Genomic DNA, 21,983 nt, shown 5'->3' on the forward strand with positions numbered 1-21,983 from the left:
CAAAAATCTGATCAGTCTTTGATATAGCAATTTCATTCCTAGGAATTTATACCAAAAAGCCCTCTTAGAGTTGTACAAAGATCAACTACAGAATATCCACTATAGCAGTATATTTTTTTCACTATAGCAATATATTTTTTTTAATTTATTAATTTTATTTATTTATTTATGGCTGCATTGGATCTTCATTGCTGCGCCCGGGCTTTCTCTAGTTGCGGCGAGCGGGGGCTGCTCTTCTTTGTGGTGCACGGGCTTCTCATTGCGGTGGCTTCTCTTGTTGTGGAGCACAGGCTCTAGGCGTGCGGGCTTCCATAGTTGTGGCACGTGGGATCTGGAGCGCAGGCTCAGTAGTTGTGGCACACGGGCTTAGTTGCTCTGCGGCACGTGTGATCTTCCCGGCCCAGGGCTCAAACCCGTGTTCCCTGCATTGGCAGGCGGATTCTTCACCACCAGGGAAGCCCTGTAGCAATATTTTTAATGGTAAAAATTGGAAACAACTTACATATCCCCCAAAATGTGACAAGTTAATTAAATATGGTACATTTATATGATTGAATATGTAGCGATTAAAATATAGTAGAAATATGTCTTGACACAGGAAAATTCACCATATGTTGTTTATCTTAAAAGTAAATTACCAAAACTTTCAGGTGCTTTCACCACACACACAAAAAATGAGGCAATAGAGATGTAGTAATCATATCACTATGTTTATGTATATCAAATCAACATGCTGTACACCTTAAGTATATAAATTTTTTTTAAAAAAGGTAGATTACCAAATAGTGTAATGGCATGACCCTACATTTTCAAAGAAAAATATGTATATATATATAATGGAAAAACACTGAAAGGACATAAGCCAAATGCCAAAAATGGTTAATCATTGGATGATGGGAGTATGGTTGACTTTTATTTCCTTCCTTTTGCTTATCTGTATTTCTTGCAACAAATATATATTACTTTTTAATACAAAAAAGTTATTGCTGAAGAAAAATTTTTAAAAATCTGACCAATGGGCATTTTTGTACCTCTCCCATCACAGTTCTCAGGAAGAAAAGATTTAGGACTTCGGACTCTTCCTCTTCACCTTCAACCTAAAACCTATGCATCTTGGGTGACTGGACACAGCTTTTCCCTCCTTTGACTCACTGGGTCCATGGTGGCCCTGCCCTATGGGTCCAGCCTCTACTCAGTAGATGAGGCAGTACAAGTTTTGCTGATGATCTATTGTGTGACTTTTGGCAAGATCCTTTTCCTTAGGGGCTCCAGTTTCTCCTCTGTTAATCGATGATCTTCAAGGTCCCTTCCAGACAGAGGAAAGAACAGATTTAGAATCAGAAAACCTTGGGGGAGACTTGAGAATGTGGGCATCACCTCCCAGGAAAATATTCCTTACTATTCTTCCGTGTTTCCAGTGTCTCCAGACAGGTAAAAAGCACCTCCCAGCCCAGGCCTTATAAAACCAGTGAGCCTTATATTTCACTGGTCCTGGTGCAGGGCTCGACACAGAGTAGTTGCTCACTGAACTAGCTTTTTGCCTCCATCTTCTAAAAACAACCCCAGAATAGGTTTTCTAAGCTTGCTTTTGATGGTGATTTGAACGCAAGGTTGGTTTTAATTACTGGAGCACACGTTTTGCAAGTTTTTTTTTTTTTCCCTGAGGTAACAGCTACAGTGCTTATTTGTAACAATTTACCAAGCAGAGCACTTCTCCTGACGTGCCAGTGGCTGAGACATTCAAACTGTCTCTCAGCTGGGGCCTTCGTCGGAAACACCATCTCAGGGCTGCCTGCGGCGTGCGTGTACAACCACATTCCCGCAGGTGCCCAGGCTGTTGCCACGCGGCTTCCAGAGAGGGATTTGACGAACCTCTCGACTTAAGAGAAGTCCCAGCTTTGCCACTGTGGAGCCGTGTGACCTTGGACAAGTCCCTTCCTCCTTCAGGAACATTGCAATGGACCTAAGTGCTCTTCTCGGGTCCGTCTATGCTCTGGGGATGGTCGAGTGATCTGAAAAACATTCGCTTTTAACTTGTATTGATCTCAGATGTCACGCGAATGAGGGACCACAGGTAAAGGACTCAAGGGTCGTAGCGAGGGAGCTTCTGCGACCCTCACCACAGGTCTCGCGAGATCTCCTCCTTGCGCTTCGCGGCGTCATCGTCTCGGCGGCCGTGGCGGCGACGGCGACAGCACGTAAGGTACTCACAGGGGCGGCCCGTATCCCTCCGCCGCCGGCGCGGCCCAGCCCTCCCTCCCCGGCCCGCCAATCCCCGCTCTCCCGACCTGCCCCTCGGCCTGGGCCCACCCCGCGCTCCGCCTGCCCCACCCCGGCGGCGCCGCCCGCCCGCGCGTCCATCGGTCCACCTGCAGCAAGCAGTCCCTCTGACCGTCCGACCCAGAGGCGCCGGCCGAGCCCGAGGCCTGGGCTCTTGCTCCCTGGCGGAGGGATCCGCGGCGGCTGAGGAGGCGGCGCTGAGCCTAGAAGGAAGAGGCAGCTACCGCGGTGGCGGCGGCGGCGGCTCGGGCGGCAGCGCATAAAGGGGCCGCCGCCGGGTGATGCGGTGACCCCTGCGGCAGGCTTAGGAGCCGAGTGGGCCACGGCCCCAAGTCCGTCCCGCCGGACCCGCGCTCCGGAACTCCCCATCTTCTCCGGCCGACCCGCGATCACCGAGGCGGCCTCGCGCCCCCTCGCCCCTTCCCCGTCCCTCCCCTGCCCCTGTTCCCGCCCCGGGGGCCGCCTCCACCCGCCTCCCACGATGGCTCTGAAGAGAATCCACAAGGTAAGCGGCCAGAGGTCGGCTGTGGCGGGTCGGGCTGCCGGGCGGGTCGGCTGAGCAGGCTGCGGCCTGCACTTCCCGCCGTCGCCTCCGCCGGGCTCGCAGCTTCTTTGGACCCGGCTGCCGGCGATGCCCCGGCCGGGCTGCCTTCACACCCCACTCCCAGTGATGGCGCCCACGGAGGCCCGGGCGCGCTGCCCGCGCTTAGGCCGGAGGTATGTTCGCCGGCTCAGCGTTCCTTCCCGGTCTCCTCTCTAGGCCCCGCGTGGTATGGAGTCCCAGGGCCTCTCCCCGGCCTGGGACTGCTGTGCCAGAGGGCCATTGTCCGGCCGTGCCGGGAGGGGGTGCTGGGACTGGGGCGTTGGGCGGCCGCATCGACGGAGGTCGAAAAGGCTCTATGCAAAGGCTCTATGAGAGCTCTATGCTCTCTGCCCATAAACCCCCTACCCCCACCTGCCTAGGCTCCCTCCACAGAACCGCTTGAGCTTGGGGCCCTTACCTCAGGCCGACTGAGGAAGCCTTTTTGTCCGATCCACAAATATTTCTGGAGTTCACTTGCCTCTTAGCGGCCGCACGCTTCGGTCCACTTAACTCGTCCTGAAACTGTTAAGAGTAAGAAGTTCAGGAGGAAATAAACATGACTTTTATGAGGCAGGAGGGAAGTAGAGGGAGAAGCGCTTTATTCCTTGAGGTTGCCAAATGTAGTCAGAAACTGACACTTCAGTTTGCAAGAATGGATTTAATAGAAAAGCTGTTAAATTGTCAAGGGTAGAGGTAGAAACCTGAACATTGAAAACCACTGGAGAGAATGTCATAAAGTTTCCTTTTACATTCTCTTCGCAAAATGGATTTTAACGCTTAAATTAGGTGATATGTTCAGGGATATCCTTTTAATGTAGAAGGTATTTTGCTAGCTTTTTTCATTAGAAAGGATTTCTTTGCCCTTTAAGATGAAGGGTTATTTATTTGTAGTTGCCTCTACGGAGGTTTTTCTAATATTGCTTCTGGAGTATGGGCTTAGCTTAAAGTTTAGGGTTTTTTTCCTTCCCTCTAATATTGTAACCTCCTATTACCTCTCACTGTCTTTTTTTTCTTCTTCTTCTCAGAAGTGGGGAAGCGGCACTGGTGATTTTTGTTTGGTGTTTCACTTGGTTACTTGGAGAGGCTGTATTAAACCTCTAGCCAGTAAGAAGTAGATCCTGGGATTATCCATCCTAAAGGATGGGATAGAGATGCAAGGGGAAGAGAACCAATTTTCACCTTGCCTTAAACTCAGTGAAAATGCAGGTTTGGTCAATTTAAACACCTCAGCTCAGCAGCTTGTCTTCGTTGCATTCTTGATCAAAGACCTTTAATGTGGAATTAATCCCAGTGGTTACTGTAAATTAGGTTAGATCCTCACCAACTTCTTTTGACTTTGATTTCTATCAAATGAAAAAGGGCAGACTTTAGACAGAGTAAGTCTACTAAAATGAAGCAGGTTATTTGTTAAAAGAAGCTTGAACTTTAAGCAAAGATCTGTTAACCATTTAAGGGGCAGGAGCACACTGAGGACAGGTCTTCCAAGTAAATAATACATATGCATTTTTAAGGCTTTAAGGAGTTATGAGATTTTAAAGACTAATTGAGAAGTTATCAATTTGAGGTTATACGTGTAGAAGATTGTGGCCTTAATTTTAAAACCTGAAGAAGAGTGAGTATAATGTGTTACCACTTACAGATCAAGAAATGTAGCCTTTAATCTCTACTCTGGTATGTATGTTATGGAGGTTTTTTCAGAGAAGGAAATAGCACTCAAAACATGCATTTTAATCTTCTAATATCCTTGCCTCCAATAATATGATTTCTTTTGAATACTACATGTTCTCTAGATTTTCTCTAAAAGATGCCCTTATTAAAATTTTAATAAGGAAAATCAAGTGTAGACAATGATAATTTGAACTTTTAAAACTCAGTATTAACCTTTTTTCACCTGGTTTATAACCTAGAGCCATCCTCAAAGTATGGCTCAACTTCTGAGACTGCCAGGGATTAGAAATATAAAATTTATTTTTGGTGTACATACTAGTCATAGTCAATAAGATTGTGAAAACAAAATGGAGATTTTTTTTTCCCCTAACTTTTTGTATGACACCAATTTTAAATTGAATGCAGACTTGGATAAGACCAGTCCTATCTCACCCTCAGCCCTAGTAATGTATCTGCGATGGAATCCCCTAATTGGCTTACATAATTCATCTTGGTCTTGAACCTTCCCAGTTAGTATTCTCTGAGAAGATAGTTCTGCTTAGATACCTCTCAACTTCAGATATCATGAACTACTGCATCTGGGTTCTAATAAAATTTTGTTAAGAACAAATACTTTTGACATGTGGCATCTTTAGGAATTCAGTATCTTGTGTTTCATTGACAGAGGGAAATAGTGTTCGGTGAATCTGACAGTCCTTTAAATGCCATGACGTTTTTGGAAAAAGCTTTTGATGGACTTTATTTTGATATATACTTTAAGGTCAACTGACCTATGCTTTAACAGAGTTTACCAAAGAGGTTTCATTTTGAACATCCATTGTAGTTCTGTGCAGGGATTGGGACTCTTTGGGATTGTTCGTATCTACACCAAATGGCCCCAGCCTGCTACGTTTAGAGGTTTTCTGCTGACATTATCGGTCTTCAGCTTTGATTTTGATGCTTTGAGTGTCTGCCTCTAGCAGCACCACCCCCAGCCCTTTTCCAGTTGGCTGCGTCTCATCTGTTGTGGGCTGGGAAACCAGATCACTGAGCTTATTAAAATTATGTCTAAAATAAGATCCAGTAGGCTCTGAGTGAAGAGGGCTTCATGTGTTCTGTGAACTGTGTGGTCTGACTGATCAGAGACCTTTTTTTACTTGCTTCCTGTTTTTCTTCTTTACCTTTGTTATACAGATGCAGGAAGCTTTTTGTTGCTCTTAGCGTGCCATAATATTGAAATACAAGGTTAATTTCTTTATTTTGAGGAAGAGTAAAAGGCTGAATATCATGATTCTGTGAAGAATTGAAGACAGACCAAAGTTAAGATACTAAAAAGCTCTTAACAATGATAGTGCCTTGTTCATTTTAATGGTGTCGTGCTAGTTATAGTTAACATTTGGAATACATAGCTTTAATGCCAGGACTATCACTTGATTTACTGTATTTCTATGGTTAAAGGTCTTAAGGCCCCTGAAAAGCCCAGTCAGTCAGTTAATTTTCCAATAAAATAAAGATTTCAAACTCTGATGGCTAGGCAGGTAACCAAAGTGAGCAAAGAGAATTGGAGGGAGCTAGAAATTGCATGTGCTATTAGAAGAGGGCAGCTGCTATTCAGCTCCCTCCAAATGTTGCTATTGCCAGGATCTGTGCCCAAAGTTGCCAGATTTTTTTTTTTTTTAAGGGAGGCCACAAATCCAGATTTTTGGCAGCCAGTTCAAATTAAAAACAACAACAAAACGAAAAGACACCACCACACTTTTTTGTAGATTGGTAGGCACCAGTTTAATATATGAATTAAAAATAACCGAAGATTGAGGTTCAGCAAGTAACCAGGAGTGTAAGTATTAAATCATTTAAACCATACTTTATCTTTTTAAAAGTGTCAAAGTATTGTTTTATGTAAATGGGTACAATTAAGTATCAGTAGTTTTTTGTAAACTTCTAATTAACTTCTTTGGTGAATTTTGTATGGTTATAGTCATAGGAAAAGCCAATTGAGTGATGCATTGATCCCATGGTAGAAGTTTACATCTTAACTCTTAACTTCATTGTGATCCTGTTTCATGTTATGAATCATCTTTCTGTAGACTACATACTTTCAAAATGTCTAAGATTGCCAGTTACCACAGGGTGATTTTTAAGGATATGGGAAAGGAGTTGTAACATTGTAACAGTACTAATTTTAATTTAAGACTATTTTAAAATACTGTACTAGAAGTGTGATATCATACATTGCATTAATCTTATCAGAGGTAAGGATTCAGTGAATTCCAGTCAAAATGATGAAACAAATTAGCAAACAGTCTTGAGTATTTGGAACTTCAGTATAATAAATGGTTGACAGAAGATGACTGTTAGAATTAGTTTTATCTTGGAAAGCGGAATCCATTCTTTTATTTATTTATTTATTTACTTACTTATTTACTTATTTGGCTGTGTTGGGTCTTCGTTGCTGTGCACGGGCTTTTCTCTAGTTGCGGCGAGTGGGGGCTGCTCTTCGTTGTGGTGTGTGGTGGCTTCTCTTGTTACAGAGCACGGGCTCTAGGCGTGCGGGCTTCAGTAGTTGTGGTACATGGGCTTAGTTGCTCCACGACATGTGGGATCTTCCCAGACCAGGGGTCGAACCCGTGTCCCCTGCATTGGCAGGCGGATTCTCAACCACTGCGCCACCAGGGAAGCCCCAGACATACTTTCTTACTCCAAAAGATAAGCTTCTTGAAATCTCAGGGAAGATTTTTTTTTTTTCCTTTAGAAAAGGATTCTTTGTTTCACAAAGGTTCATTGAATTGAGAAGCTTTCTTTGGCTCTTCTGGGTTGCTATTTAAATGTAATTTAAACAGCTGTCATTAACTTAATAAATCTAGGGTTTTTTTTTTTTAAAGTCTCCCAGTGTGTATTACTGTACTGCTGACTGACAAGGAGGAAGTTTTGACAAAGTCCAATTCTGGATATTTTAGTCCAGAGAGAGAGGGCTGCTAAAATATCCTAGGCAGTTCCCAGGATAGGAATACCTGACTCATGCCTGATGCTGCCAGCAACCTCTGCAGCCTCATCCCAGAAATGAAGGCGCACACTTGTTTTTTTCTGTAGAAATAAAAGTTTGGTGGTTAGGTTCCCAGACTAACCTTCAAAATCATGTTAAACTATGACATAGGAAATAAAGTACCATTTGTTCTTTTGTCTGCACAGTCAAGTGAGATTTTAAGTAATAGAACCATAAAATTTTAGCACTGCATCACCTCTCAGAGCTACTGTCTGAAAAGGCCATGTGACTTAGTAGGGCTGGATAAAGAACCTGGGTTTTTTGACTGTGCCCAGTGTCTTTTCTGGCAGGCCCTATACTTGTACCTAGTCGTTAGGTATGTAAATCCAGAGGATGCAATCTTTTTCTTTTGTTTGAACAATTGGATATTTAAACTATGCCCTGGAACCAGAAGATCTTTTTCCTCAACATCTCTTCTTATTGTTGGAGAGGTGTCTATGAATTCCCTTAAAACTATGTAGATTTTTTGGGGGGAGGGGGCAGGTTTCAATGTTTTAATTCCAAAACGCAGAAAAATAAGAAACTATGCAAATTTTGGATGTTCTGTCCTCCATATATCTTTCATCACAGTCAAATGGGTTTTTTAATCTCTCCAAAAGACTAAGAATCACTGTCCCGTCTCCTTAAACATTCTGTTTTAATCTCAGTAGGTGACCCAATTACCTATTCTGTAGAGGAAATAGAAATCTGTGTGAATTCTTTCAAATTTCCTTTGAGGCCTTTAAAAAGAAAAAGAAAAACCAAACCCCACAGCTACCATCTTTAGAGTACCCACTCTGTATCAGAATGACTGAATCGTCTGAACAACCCTATGAAAATTCTGTTCTCCCCAGGTTAGAAGAGAAAATGGAGATTTGGAGAAGTAAACAAACTTGCCTATGATTATATGGCTATGATAGGAAAAGCCAGGATTCAAGCGCATTCGATCTTGACTACGGAGCCAGCCATTGCTCCAAGTATACCTTAGTCATTGCTCTTCTTCCCTTTTGTCTCTGAAGAAGCTATACTTTACCCATTGCAAGCTAACTTTTACTTTTCATCCTATTCTTATTGCCAGGTCGTTGCTCTCTAGTAATTGTCCCTGCTCTCCTAGTTCTAATCTCTTCTCTGACTCTCCTAAGCATCCAAACTTATCTAAGACTTTCCTCATCCTAAAAAAAAAAACAAACAAAAAACAAAAAAACTTTTAAACTCCCCTTTCCCCTAGAACTGATTCCTTTCCTTCCTCCTCTTTATCCCTTCCATCTCTGGCATTTCAGTGCCAAAATTCTTGACAGAATAGTGTCTATTCACTGTTCTGGGACTGTTCAGTAAGGTCACTGATGATTACTTAATTGCCAAATTCAATGGATACCTCAGTTTTGTAACACTTCGTGTGATTATTACTCACATTATTACTCATTTCCCTTAACTTTTGATAAACTTTCTCCTCCTATCTCGTATCTAGTGTTCTAATAAAGTTAGTATTTCCTAATGTTATTAGAACACTTTTCAAACTAATATTATTTATGGATACAAACAAAAGTTCATGAACTAATGCATACTTGGATTAAAATTGACAGCACAAATGGCTGTCAATTAGGTAAGCTAATTAACATAATCAATATATAATATCACAAGCACAAAAATAGGTAAATTACTTAAAATATATTAAGATGAAACATTATTCATTGTCATTTTGCTATAAAGTAACAAACACCTAAAGAATAGTATTTTAAGAAAATGAAAGGGATCCTCATCAGGTGCTGCATTAAATGTGTTACTCTTGGGAATTCCCTGGCAGTCCAGTGGTTAGGACTCCACACTTTACTGCTGAGGGCCTGGGTTTGATCTCTGGTTAGGGAACTAAGATCCCACAAGCCCTGCGGCATGGCCAAAAGAAAAAAACAATGTGTTGCTCTGTATTGTTTTCATTATAGTATAATGTGAAAATTTGTTTCAGGCAGGTGCACTGCAACAAAAGAAAGAATTAAAACTGCATGTTTTGCAATATTCATGCAATTAGGCTGCTACCAACATTATTAATTGTCTCATGGACAGACAGATCACCTAATTAAAAAAAAAAGTATATGCTTTGCTCATGTTTATTTTAAAATAATCTGGTTTCTCGGGCTTAAGAATCAAAGGACTCTGCTTTTCATTTAAAACTTCCATATTCTAGCTATAAGTCCATGGGGAATGTAGAAATATTTAGTATTCAATAAGCTTTGATTAAATAACTTCTCAAATATATATTGAATTATGATAATAAACAGGATAGATCACTGAAGTCAGGTAATACCCGTGGTTAAATGCTGTTTATGCATCGGAACACAGATATAATTTGCTTTGTGGTGTGCAAGTTTCTTGAGGCAAATTACTACTTTGAATTCGTGGAAATATGTAGTATTTCTTAAAGACGTATTAAAAGTAGATAAAATTTAGGACAAAAATATTGCCATCTTTATTCCTATAATACATGTTAGTGTCTCATGAGAAATATTAGTATCATTGAAACAGTTCTAATTGATCTTTCTCAGAATTATTTTCCTTTAGTCTTTGTGCTTTTCCTTATGCCTTCTCAACCCACCCCCTCCTCCTGAATTCTTTCTTCATCCTTGGAAATCCAACAGACCGCTTCTCTGTGAAACATGCCCCAGGCATGCAGGCAGTAGGGTTCTGCTGTAGAACTGTTTCTTAGTATGTAGACATGATTGATTATTACCCCCTCTAGACTGAGCTCTTCTGGGCAAAGTCCCTGTCTTACTCATTATATTCCCAGTACCTGATGCATAGTAGGCATTCAGTTTTTGCCAGCAACATTTAATGAATGTCAACAGCAAGTGGTATGGTGGAAAAAAATAGTAGGATTTTGGAGCAACGTGCCTACTGAGTCATGTTCTAACCCTGTGGCCTTAGGCAAGTTACTTCACTGATTTTTTTTTGGCCTCAGCTTCCTTGCCTATAGAATGAGGATAGTGTCACATACCCTGCAAGCCTGTGGGGGATGAATAGAAAGAAAATATGGACCACATAAAAGATAGTTTTTAATATTAATTACCACTGGCTTAACTGCCCAGTAATGTTGACCCATGAAATTGGTAGAATCTTGAAATCTTAGGTGTCAGTGTTAAGTGTTTAGCATTTCACTTCATTGGTACCCCAACCAAAAAAGAAAAGGGAAAAAAATATACCCTGAGCTTCCCTGGTGGCGTAGTGGTTGAGAATCTGCCTGCTAATGCAGGGGACACGGGTTCGAGCCCTGGCCTGGGAGGATCCCACATGCCGCGGAGCAACTAGGCCCGTGAGCCACAATTACTGAGCCTGCGCGTCTGGAGCCTGTGCTCTGCAACAAGAAAGGCCGCGATAGTGAGAGGCCCGCGCACCGCGATGAAGAGTGGCCCCCGCTTGCCACAAGTAGAGGAAGCCCTCGCACAGAAAACGAAGACCCAACATAGCAATCAATCAATAGATCAATAAATAAATCTAAAAATATTAAAAAAAAAAAAAAATATATACCCTGATGTTGTAAAGTGATGTTTTATATTTCTAAATGGAAAAAGGGACTGAGTTCCAAATATTTTCTTCAACAAAGTTCTAACTATTGTTATCTTAATACGTTTCCAATAAATGTGATATTTTTGTAAGCCTAGACGTGAAAATAATTCTCTTAGCATAATCTTGTAATAGAAGTATCTGCCGCTGTCCTTTGAGCATGTCCCCGCACCACTTGTAGAACATCAGTGCCTCTATAAGTGATAGCACTCCTTTGCCAACTCTTTAAGGGCGTATAGCAGATAAAACATTTGAAATCAAAGCTGAATTTTACAGAAGCTGCAGTGGTAACAGTTTAGAAGTAGGTTTTTTAAAATAATAGTATGCTAATGGGAGTGAGTGATTTTCTTTAGATTAAATGTCCTCATTTATACCATCTGTATTAGTTTCGTAAGGCTGCTGTAATAAATTACAAAAAACTGAGTGGCTTAAAACAACAGAAATCTATTCTCTCACAGTTTTGGAGGCCAAATGTCCAAAGTCAGCATACCTGCAGGGCACACTCCCTCTGGAAGCTCTGCGGGAGGATCCTTCCCTGCCTCTTCCAGCTTCTGGTGACTGTAAGCATTCCTTGGTTTGTGGCCGCATCACTTCAGTCTCTGCCTTCATCTTCACACTACCTTCTCTGTGTGTGGTCTTCTCTTTTATCTCTTATAAGTACACTTGATCTTACACTTAGGGCCCACCCACGTAATCCAAGATGATCTTATCTCAAGATCCTTAATTTAATTATGTTTACAAAGACCCTTTTTCCAAATAAGGTAACATTTATAGGTCCAAGGAATTAAGATGTGCCACATACCATTTTAGGGACCATCCAATGCAGTATACCATCTAATCCACAAATTCTAATAAAGTGACTGCTGTAATTACGTTTGGGCTTTTCTGATTTTGTTTTTATCTTTCTGAAATTTTGAAACAATCTCAAACCTACAGGGAAGTTGCAAATACAATACCTAGAACATCTTTTTCTTTAACCATTTCAGAATAAGGTGCCAACATGATGACTCATCAACCCCAAATACTTTAATGTGTATTTCTTACAAAATGGACATTCTGCTACATAATCACAGTATAACCATCAAAATTAGGAAATTTCCATTGAGATACTACTGCTATCTAATCGTCAGACCCCATTTAAGTTTTGCCAGTTGTTCCAATAATGTTCTTTATAGGAAAGAATCCAGTCCATAGTTACTTGTTGCATTTAGTTATCTATCTCTAGTTTTCTTTAATTCCTTAGTCTTTCCTTTGCTTCATGACCTCAGCACTTTTTTTAAATTAAAGTATAGTTGCTTTATGACCTTGACACTTTTAAAGATAAGGGTCCAGTTATTTTGCAGAATGTCTCTCAGTTTGTGTTTTTCTGATATTTCCTTGTGATTAGATTTAGGTCATGCATCTTTGGTAGGAATGTCACAGAAGCAATGCTGTGTCTCTCTCTACATCCTATCAAGTGGTACATGATTTTGGTTGGATTCTTTTCATTCCATCCTGTCAGGTGGTATACAATTTCAGTTTGACCCATTACTGAGAATTTTCACTTCCATCACTTGATTAAAGTGATGTCTACCAGGTTTCATACTGTAAAGTTACTCTTTTTCCTTTTATAATGAGTAAATAATTTGTCTGGAGATGCTTTGAATATATGTACTTCTTCTGTTTTTACTCGTTATCTATTGCTGCATAAGAAAATACCCTAAAACTTAGCTGCTTAGAACAATAAACATTTATTATCACATAGATTCTGAAGATTGGGAATCTAAGAATGTCTTAAAGCTGGGTGGTTCTGGCTCAGGGTCTTTTTTGAGGTTGCAGCCAAGCCGTTGCCGAGGGTTGCAGTACTCTGAAGGCTAGAGGATCTCCTTCCAAGCTCACTCCATGGTTGTTGGCAGATCTCAGTTCCTTGTGGGTTGCTGGACTTACAGACTCATTTCCTCCCCACGTGGGTTTCTCCCACTCAGAGCTGCCTGAGTGTGCTTAAGACATAGCAGCTGGGTTCCCTCAGAGTGATCTAAGAGAGATAGAGCATCCAAGTGAAAGCCTGTAGTATCTTTTATAACCTAATCTCAGAATCGACAGGCGTACCATCACTTCTGCCATGTTCTGTTGGCCTCACAGATTACCCCTGGTACAGTGTGGGATGGAAGACTGCACAAGGGTGTGAATACTAGGAGTTCAGGATCGTTGGGAGCCAACCTGGAGTCTGGGTGCCACACTGTTACTCAAAAATTTTAACTTATTCATTTTAAAGTTTATTTGTATGGACTCATGATTTCCTATTTTATTCATGTGGGTTATAATAATTTATTATCATTTACTTTAATCCTCAAATTGTCCCCAATTTGCTTTTTTCCCCTTCATTTGAAAACTTCTTTAAGTTCTGGCACAAAAAGATGTTTCCTGCATTTTCTTCTACTTTCCCTGCTCTAGCTCTGTAATCATCTATTTTTCCAAGGATCCCTTGGTCTTTTTAGTGGTGAATGGTATTTAGAAACCAAGATCTGGATGCTAGGTATGCTCATTGCTTTTGGAATCTCACTGTTTCCAGACTTTCTCAGTGTAATCAGTGGATGTAGCTAGGGGAATATGTGTATGTATAGATTTACTTTTCTCTCTATATATCAAAAACCATGAGTTCACACCGGTCCCTCTAATTCCAGTCCAGTACCATAGGGTTCACCCCGTATTTTTTCCTTTCAATATTGGTATTCCTTTTCTTACAGTGAAAAACCTGGCTTCTGTTAATGTATTTACTCATTTGATCAATTCCCCTGTGTATAATCAACTTCCCATTGCTGTGGCCCACCTGCATAGATACGATTCTTTGTCCCCCTCTCTCCTAGGGGTGCCCTTCTTAACTCTGTCCTATCTTGGACATCCTGCACTGGGTCATGCCCATTCCCCTGTGGATAGCCTCACTATTTTTAAAAAACAAATTAAAATATAGGACTTGTTTGACATAAATATTTAGATTAAAAACTGTTTAAAATAATAATGCTAGTTGTTACTTAAAACACATATGGAAAAATCAATCTAGTGATTGTGACCACATAGCACTTTTCCCAGTTAGGGAATATGGCATTTTCTATAGCCCATTTTTGGAAAAAACTAAAACCATAATTTTAGTTTAGTGTTATTATTATGAGACAATTTTGATAATTCTAGTAACCTGTATAAACTAGTCTCCATTCTTAGAAATAGTTGGAAAGAACCATAATTTAAAGTCCCGAAACTTAATCTTTTATTATGAAGTATTTTTATGTCTACAGAAAGTTTTAGATACTGATGTGACCAACACCTAGGTACTTACTATCCAGTTTAAGATTCAGACCTACCTAATTTAGCTTCAGTGTTAAAGTTTAGTCAGGAGCCATGGCTTCTCTTGGTAATTTATGAGCTTGGGATCTTTGCATATATTTAGAAATATTCATGTTTTGATAAGGGTACATTTTTATAAGTAATGGGGAATTACTTGTGAAATCTCCCCTACTTTACCTATTGCATCAAGGCAATACTATATCATCACTGAGTTTAGTAGTAGGCTAGATTCCTGTCCATTGAAAGGTTATTTATACTTTAAGCATTGTGTTTCACTTTTATTGACTAGAAATAATAAAATCCACTTTGAAGTAATTGAGCTTACCAGGAGTATATCATACATGCTTGTGAGCTCTTTTTAAAATTGTGGATTGCCATGATATTTATATCCATTTCAAGGTTGACTTGAAATCATTTCCCACATATTTAAAACACTGATTAAATTGGTTTAAAACAGAAATTTGAATTCCTTTCAAAGAGAAATAGTTATACCATTTATTTTTATCACTACAGGGCAAATCTCTAATGAATAAAAATTTGTTTAACTTACAGTGACAATCGCAAAACATGCTTATGCAGTGTTTTTTTTCAGTATATGTAAGTCTTATTTCAGTTCCTCTATTGTTGAACCTATAACTTGATATGAAAATTAAATTGTATGAGGTCACATGCAACATTAATACAAGGTTAAGAAGATTGTTCAGACTTTGAGGAACAACTTGAAGGTAACAATGTATTGTCATTTGGATCATGAACATGACTTGATCTAATCTGGGAGTGTGAGGTAGGACCACCAGTGTGGCACTCCTTTTACTTTTATAGTCAGTATTTTCATTGTCTTCTGGCTTCCAGTATTGCTGTTAAGTCCAAAACTATTCTGATTCCTGATCCTATATATGTGACCACCTTCCTTTCTGGAAGCTTATAGATTTTCTTTGTCCCCAATGTTGTGAAATTTCATGATGTTTGGTGGTGTAGGTCAGTTTTCACTTATTTTGCTCAACATTCAGTTGGTCTTTTTGAGTCTTTTTTTTTTTTAATATTTATTTATTTATTTATTGGCTGCGTCGGGTCTTAGTTGCAGCACGCGGGATCTTTCATTGCGGCACATGGGTTCTTTGTTGCAGCGCGTGGGCTTCTCTCTAGTAGTGGCATGCAGGCTCATTAGTTGTGGCACGTGGGCTCTCTAGTTGCAGCACACAGACTCCAGAGCACGCAGGCTTTGTAGTTGCAGCACATGGGCTCTCTAGTTGTGGCGTGCCAGCTCCAGAATGCGTCGGCTCTCTAGTTGTGGAACGTGGGCTCTCTAGTTGTGGCGTGCAGGCTCAGTAGTTGCGGTGCACAGGCTTAGTTGCCCCTCGGCATGTGGGATCTTAGTTCCCTGACCAGGAATTGAACTGGCGTCCCCTGCATTGCAAGACCGATTCTTAACCACTGGACCACCAGGGAAGTCCCTGAGTCTATCTATATGGATTTGCTTATTCTGGACATTTCATGTAAATAGAATCATACAATATGTGACCTTTTGTGTCTGGCTTCTTTCATTTAAGCATAGAGTTTTCAAGGTTTAGCCAAGTTGTATGTATCAGTAGTTAATTCCTTTTTATGGCTGAATAATATTCCATTGTATGAATTTACCACACTTTCTTTTTCCATTCATCAGTTGATGGACATTTGGGTTGTTTTCATTTTTTAACTATTAAGAATGATACTGCTATGAACATTTATTTTAAAATTTTTGTGTGAACATGTTTTCATTCCTCTTGGATATATACCCCAGAGTGGAATTGCTGGATCATATGGTAAATTTATTTTTAATATTTTTAATTGTTTCCTTCTAAGAATTTTATAGTTTTAACTCTTACATTTAGGTCTTTGATCTATTTTTTCCAATTTTTTAATTGTTGTGAGATACATATAAGATTTACCATTTTCACCATTTTTAAATATACAGTTCATTGGTATTAAGTATATTTGTATTGTTGTACAGCCGTTACTACTCCATCTCCAGAACTCTTTGTTTTTCAAAACTGAAAGTCTGTACCCATTAAACAGTGACTCCTCATTTCTCCCTAGCCTTTAAGCACCCACCATTGTACTTTCTCTCTCTCTGATTTTGACTGGGTTCCTCATAGAAGTGGAATCATACAGTATTTCTCTTTTTGTGACTGATTTATTTCACTTAGCACAGTGTCCTCAGGGTTCATCTATGTTGTCAGAGTTTCCTTCCTTTTTGAAGGCTATTTACTATTCCATTGTATATATATTACCGTATTTGCCTATCCATTCATCTGCTGTTGGACACTTGGGTTGTTTACACATTTTAGCTATTCTGAATAATTCTGCAGTCAGCATTGGTGTATCTTTTCAAGACCCTGATTTCAGTTATTTTGGGTATATACCTAGAAGTGGAATTGCTGGATCATATGGTAATTTTATTTATTTATTTATTTATTTTTATTTATTTAATTAATTAATTTATTGGCTGCGTTGGGTCTTTGTTGCTGCCTGTGGGCTTCTTCTCTCTAGTTGCCATGAGTGGGGGCTACTCTTCATTGCGGTGCACGGGCTTCTCATTGCGGTGGCTTCTCTTGTTGCAGAGCACCAGCTCTAGGCACGTGGGCTTCAGTAGTTTCAGCACGTGGGCTCAGTAGTTGTGGCACGTGGGCTCTAGAGTGCGCGGGCTTCAGTGGTTGTGGCTCGTGGGCTCTAGAACGCAGGCTCAGTAGTTGTGGCGCACGGGCTTAGTTGCTCTGCGGCATGTGGGATCTTCCCAGACCAGGGCTTGAACCCATGTCCCCTGCATTGGCAGGTGGATTCTTAACCGCTGCGCAACCAGGGAAGTCCCCGGTAGTTTTATTTTTAGTTTTTGAGCAGCTACCATATTGTTTTCCACAGTGGCTACACCATTTTACATTCCCCCTCCCCCACCACCGTGACGCATAAGGGTTCCAACTTCTCCACATCCTCACCAACATTTACTATTTTCTGTTTTTGTTTTTGGTTTGTTGGTTGGTTGGTTGGTTGTTTTTTTTAATAGTAACCATCCTGATGGAATGAGATAGTGGCCTTTGATCCATTTTTAAGTTAATTTTTGTATATAGTGTAAGGTAGGAGTCTAAGTTCATCTTTTTCATGTGAGTATCCAGTTGTCCTCGCACCATTTGTTGAAAAGACTGTTCTTTCCCACACTGAATTGTTTTGGCAGCTGTGTCAAAAACCAGTTGGCCATAGATGTATGGGTTTATTTCTGGACTCTCAATTCTGTTCCATTGACCTATGTCTGTTCTTACGCCAGTACCATACTGTCTTGAATACTGTCACTTTGTGTTGTTTTGAAATCAGAAAGTGTGAATCCTCCAACTTTGTTCTTTTCCAGGATTGTTTTGGTTTTTTGGATCCCTTGCATTCCCATATGAATTTTAGGTTCTGCTTGTTGTTTCTTTTTTTAAGAAAAAGGCGTTTGGAATTTTGATGGAGATTTCGTGGGATCTGTAGATAAATTTGGGGAGTGTCTGTACTAGTCTTCCTATATTTTCTTTTCTTTTATCCACTTTTTGAAAGACTTTCTCATTCTCAGAATGTTTGCTTACTTGTTTGTTTTAAGGATTCTGCTCTTGTTTCATAGAAGTAGTAGCTTTTCTTAGCTTTAAGCATATCCATGATAGTTTTTCTTTTGTTTTGACTTTTTCTTCTTCCTTCATGGTCTTTGTCTTCTGCTTCTTTTTTTCTTCACATTATTTTGATCTTTATCTTTCATGTTGAAGATGAATCATGTTGAAGATGGCCAGTATCCTTCATTGTCAGTTGTTTATCCTTATTTTAGAGTAAAACACTGATTAAAGGGTCTGAGCATGTAGGGGTGAGGTTTGGCAACTTTGGGACTTAATTTATGGTTTGCTGGCAGGGCTGTTTCTCCAGATGAACCACTGGTGTCCGTGAATTGTATAGATCTTTATCTTGTGCTGGTCAGTTTTTCTCGAGAAGAATCTTTTAATCTCCTGCCTGGAAGGTACAGGCAAAGCTTCCAGTGTTCTCAGGACCGTTTGGAACAAAGTGTGTGTGTAAACATTCGCTTAACCTTCCTGATTTCCATACGTCATCCATGCCATTGACTGTGCTTAGTGTCCCTCAGTCCTGAGAACTTATGTTGTATCCTTTCTGGAGAACAGACCTCTGGTTTGCGTGGATGCGAAGGACATTCACTGGTGGAATCAAGGAAGTGATCTAGATATCACTTTTAGTTTTAAGTTTTAAAGTTTTATTTTTATTAGTTTTAAGATTTGTACCCATAAACAACATATAATACTGTTTTGGATGTTGTCAAAATTTACATAGACGTCTTAGAAATGTATACATTTTAAATAACATGCATTTTCAATGAATACAAATATGCCAACAATATATTTTAAAATTGATTCCCCCTATAATAGACATTTGTTTCCAAGTTTTTGCTACTACAGATACCAAAGCATCAATATCCCCATACAAATCTCTTGGTGCACATAGGTGAGAGTTTCTCTTAATAGTCAGTAGAATGGTTTGGTTATAGAGTCTGAGGCTTTTTATTTTTGTAAGGTAATGCCAAATTGTGTGGCAAAGTTTTTAGACACCCAACTATAGGATATGAGAGTTTTTAATTACCTTTTTTTCTTTAAAATTTTTCATTGTTATAAATATAACACACTATATAAAAGTACACAAAACAGATGTCTGATAAACTTCAGTGAAATTTTCAAACATATCCAAAAATTGAGTATTCTATAACATATCACCATGTGACCCATCACCCATCATTTTGTGTTTATTCTTGATTACCTCTTCCACCCTTACTGGATTATTTTAAACCCAATCCCAAATGTCATATCATTTTATCTGTAAATAATTCAGAATGTATTACTGAGAGATAATGCAGTGGTTCTCAATGGGGGTGGTTTTGCCCACCAGGTGATGTTTGGCATTGTAAACATTGTTAATTGTCACAGCTGGGAGGCTACTGGCTGCTACTGGCATCTAATAGATAGAGGCCAGGGAGCTACTGAACATCCTATGATGCAAAGGACAGCCCCCCACAGCAAAGAATTATCCTGCCCCAAATGTCAGTCGTTTCCCAGATTGAGGAACCCTGAGATAAGGAAGTCTGAGGTACTTTCAATGGTTCTTCTGGAACACATGCTACTGTATTACACCAAAATTTATATTTCTAGGAATTGTAACTCTGAAAGGACAAGCACTTGAAAAGTCATAAAATGCAAAACCCCTGTGGATCTTACTATCTTTATGTAGCTGATAAAAGTATCAGACATTTACATATGTTTTATTTTTATTATTTTTTAAATTTTATTTTATTTATTTATTTTTGGCTGTGTTGGGTCTTTGTAGCTGTGCGTGGGCTTCCTCTAGTTGTGGTGGGTGGGGGCTACTCTTCTTTGCCGTGCGCAGGCTTCTCATTGCAGTGGCCTCTCTTGTTGCGGAGCACGGGCTCTAGGCGCATGGGCTTCAGTAGTTGTGGCACGTGGGCTCAGTAGTTGTGGCTCGCGGGCTCTAGAGCACAGACTCAGTAGTTGTGGCGCATGGGCTTCATTGCTCCGCGGCTTGTGGGATCTTTCTGGACCAGGGCTTGAACCCGTGTCCCCTGCATTGGCAGGCGGATTCTTAACCACTGCGCCACCAGGGAAGTCCCTACGTGTTTTTTAAATAGTTCGTGATTTTCTCCTAGATCAATATGTAACGTTTAAAAATGGCTGCTCTCTTTAAATTTAGCTAAGATGGGTAGGTGATTATTTACCTTATTATTGAGGTTTTAGGTAAATATTTATACCTGCTAAGATTAAATATTATTTGGTGTTATAAAGGACCTTGGGCAAAATGCTGGGATGCCAAATCTGAAGGGATATGGATCACTTGAAATAAACTACTTTTATCATGACTTTACCCCTTGACAGTATTTTAAAATATTAAAAATATTTCTCTTGGGCCAGTAGCTTTCAGTAGCAGGGTAGTTTGGGGGGGAGGTTGTGTGTGTGTGTGTTTGTTTGTTTGTTTTAGTATTTAGCAAAATTAGAAATTTGGTATTGTTTTGCTGAGAAACTGGTATGGTGATAATTGTTGGAAGGATCTATTATTGAGCCTATTATCTTTAGAGACTACATAGGGGTATTTATCAGTCAGCTTTGCTGTATAACAAATGACTCCAAAACTTAAAACAACAGTGATTTATTATTTCTCAGGATTCTGGATTGACTTGGCGGTTTTGTTTCATGTGTTATCAGCCAGGGTTATCTCTGTGGCTGTGTTCAGCTGGCATCAGCGTTAGAAGATCCAAGAAGACCTCTCTCACATGTCTGGGGCCTTGTTGCTGACTATTGGCTGGAATGTGCTCCACTGCCCCCCAAATGGCCTTTCCAGCAAGATAGCCTGGACCTCCTATGTGGTGGCTTAGAGCTATGAAAGAGCAGGAAGAAAAGCTGTCAAGCCTCTTAAACACTAGACTTGTAACTGACATGGTGTCATGTTTATTTAATTTTTTTTGATCAAGCAAGATCCAGGCCAGCTGGGATTCAAGGGGAAGGCAAGTAGACTACTTCTTGATAAGAGGAGTGGTATGTTCTTACAGGGAGGGGAGAAATTGTTGGCATCCATCTTTGGAGATTACTTACTGCAGGGGAAGTTGTAGTAAGTTTTGTCTTAGTACTAACATACTTCTTGGATAAGGTCACCTGTTAAAAATTTAATTCTGTAGTAGAATTTTGCTTCTTTGGATTCATTAAAAACAGTTCTAAATGGTTGGGTAATATTAAGTTAACATTTTTTCCAAATGTTAATTCAAAGAAATTTTTTATGAAGATTTGTTTGGCCAGTCAACAGGAGGAGGGAAGAAGGGAAGAGTGGAGGGTAAGGGAAAGGCTTGTTGGATGTGAAATCTAAAAATGTGATTGTTTTGAGGAGAAGTATAACCATTTACTTGGAGCTTTGCCTTTTCCTGTCAAAATAAACTTCATAAGCTGCTTTGTTTATTTTTTTCTTTTTTTCCCCCAAATTTATTGAGATATAATCGACACATAACATTGTGTAAGTTTGTTACACAGTGTGGATTTGACACTTACATATTGCAAAATGTTTATTACCACCATAGTGTCAGGTAACACCTCCATCATGTCCCATGATTATTTTATTTTATTTTATTTTTTATTTATTTTTTGGCTGCATCAGGTCTTAGTTGTGGCATGTGAGATCTTCATTGAGGCACGCAGGATCTTTCATTGTGGCGTGTGGGCTTCTCTCTAGTTATGGCGTGTGGGTGTTTTTTCTCTCTCTAGTTGTGGCACACAGGGTCCAGAGCGTGTGGGCTCTAATTTGCAGCACGCAGGCTCGCTAGTTGAGGCGCATGAGCTCAGTAGTTGTGGCAAGCCGGCTTAGTTGCCCCACGGCATGTGGGATCTTAGTTCCTTGACCAGGGATCGAACCCGCATCCCCTGCATTGTAAGGCGGATTCTTTACCACTGGACCACCAGGGAAGTCCCTATGTCCCATAATTATTATTTCTTTTTTTGTGGTGGCAACATTTTAAGATCT

The 21,983-nt window shown here is 40.0% G+C and overlaps 2 protein-coding genes across 5 annotated transcripts in view; one reads left to right on the forward strand and one right to left on the reverse strand.

Annotated features, from left to right (window-relative positions):
• Window positions 1–986: 986 nt before the first annotated feature.
• LOC118892210 (translation initiation factor IF-2-like) lies at window positions 987–2,680 on the reverse strand. 3 transcript variants are annotated; one of them, XR_005019257.1, is made up of 3 exons: window positions 2,121–2,680; window positions 1,700–2,012; window positions 987–1,306 (listed from the first exon to the last, which is right to left on the reverse strand). XR_005019257.1 is itself a non-coding variant. In XM_036846537.1 (2 exons), exons 1-2 carry the CDS (start codon window positions 2,647–2,649, stop codon window positions 1,284–1,286), a joined length of 552 nt encoding a protein of 183 aa, XP_036702432.1. In that variant the 5' UTR covers window positions 2,650–2,680; the 3' UTR covers window positions 1,011–1,283. The 3 variants fall into 3 exon arrangements, 1 of the variants encoding a protein (XP_036702432.1); XR_005019258.1 differs by having other exon boundaries at window positions 1,004–1,306; window positions 1,873–2,012; XM_036846537.1 differs by lacking the exon at window positions 1,700–2,012 and having other exon boundaries at window positions 1,011–1,306.
• Window positions 2,316–21,983, forward strand: part of UBE2D2 (ubiquitin conjugating enzyme E2 D2) — a 58,405-nt gene continuing 38,737 nt past the window's right edge. Inside the window, exon 1 of one of the 2 annotated variants that reach the window (XM_036846540.1) lies at window positions 2,316–2,785. In XM_036846540.1, coding sequence (XP_036702435.1) covers window positions 2,762–2,785 — 24 coding nt within the window. In that variant the 5' untranslated portion in view covers window positions 2,316–2,761. The remainder of the gene's footprint in view (window positions 2,786–21,983) is intronic. The other variant, XM_036846538.1, reaches the window with a different exon arrangement.

This window comes from Balaenoptera musculus, chromosome 3 (assembly GCF_009873245.2).
Source record: "Balaenoptera musculus isolate JJ_BM4_2016_0621 chromosome 3, mBalMus1.pri.v3, whole genome shotgun sequence".
Taxonomy (NCBI): Eukaryota; Metazoa; Chordata; class Mammalia; order Artiodactyla; family Balaenopteridae; genus Balaenoptera; species Balaenoptera musculus.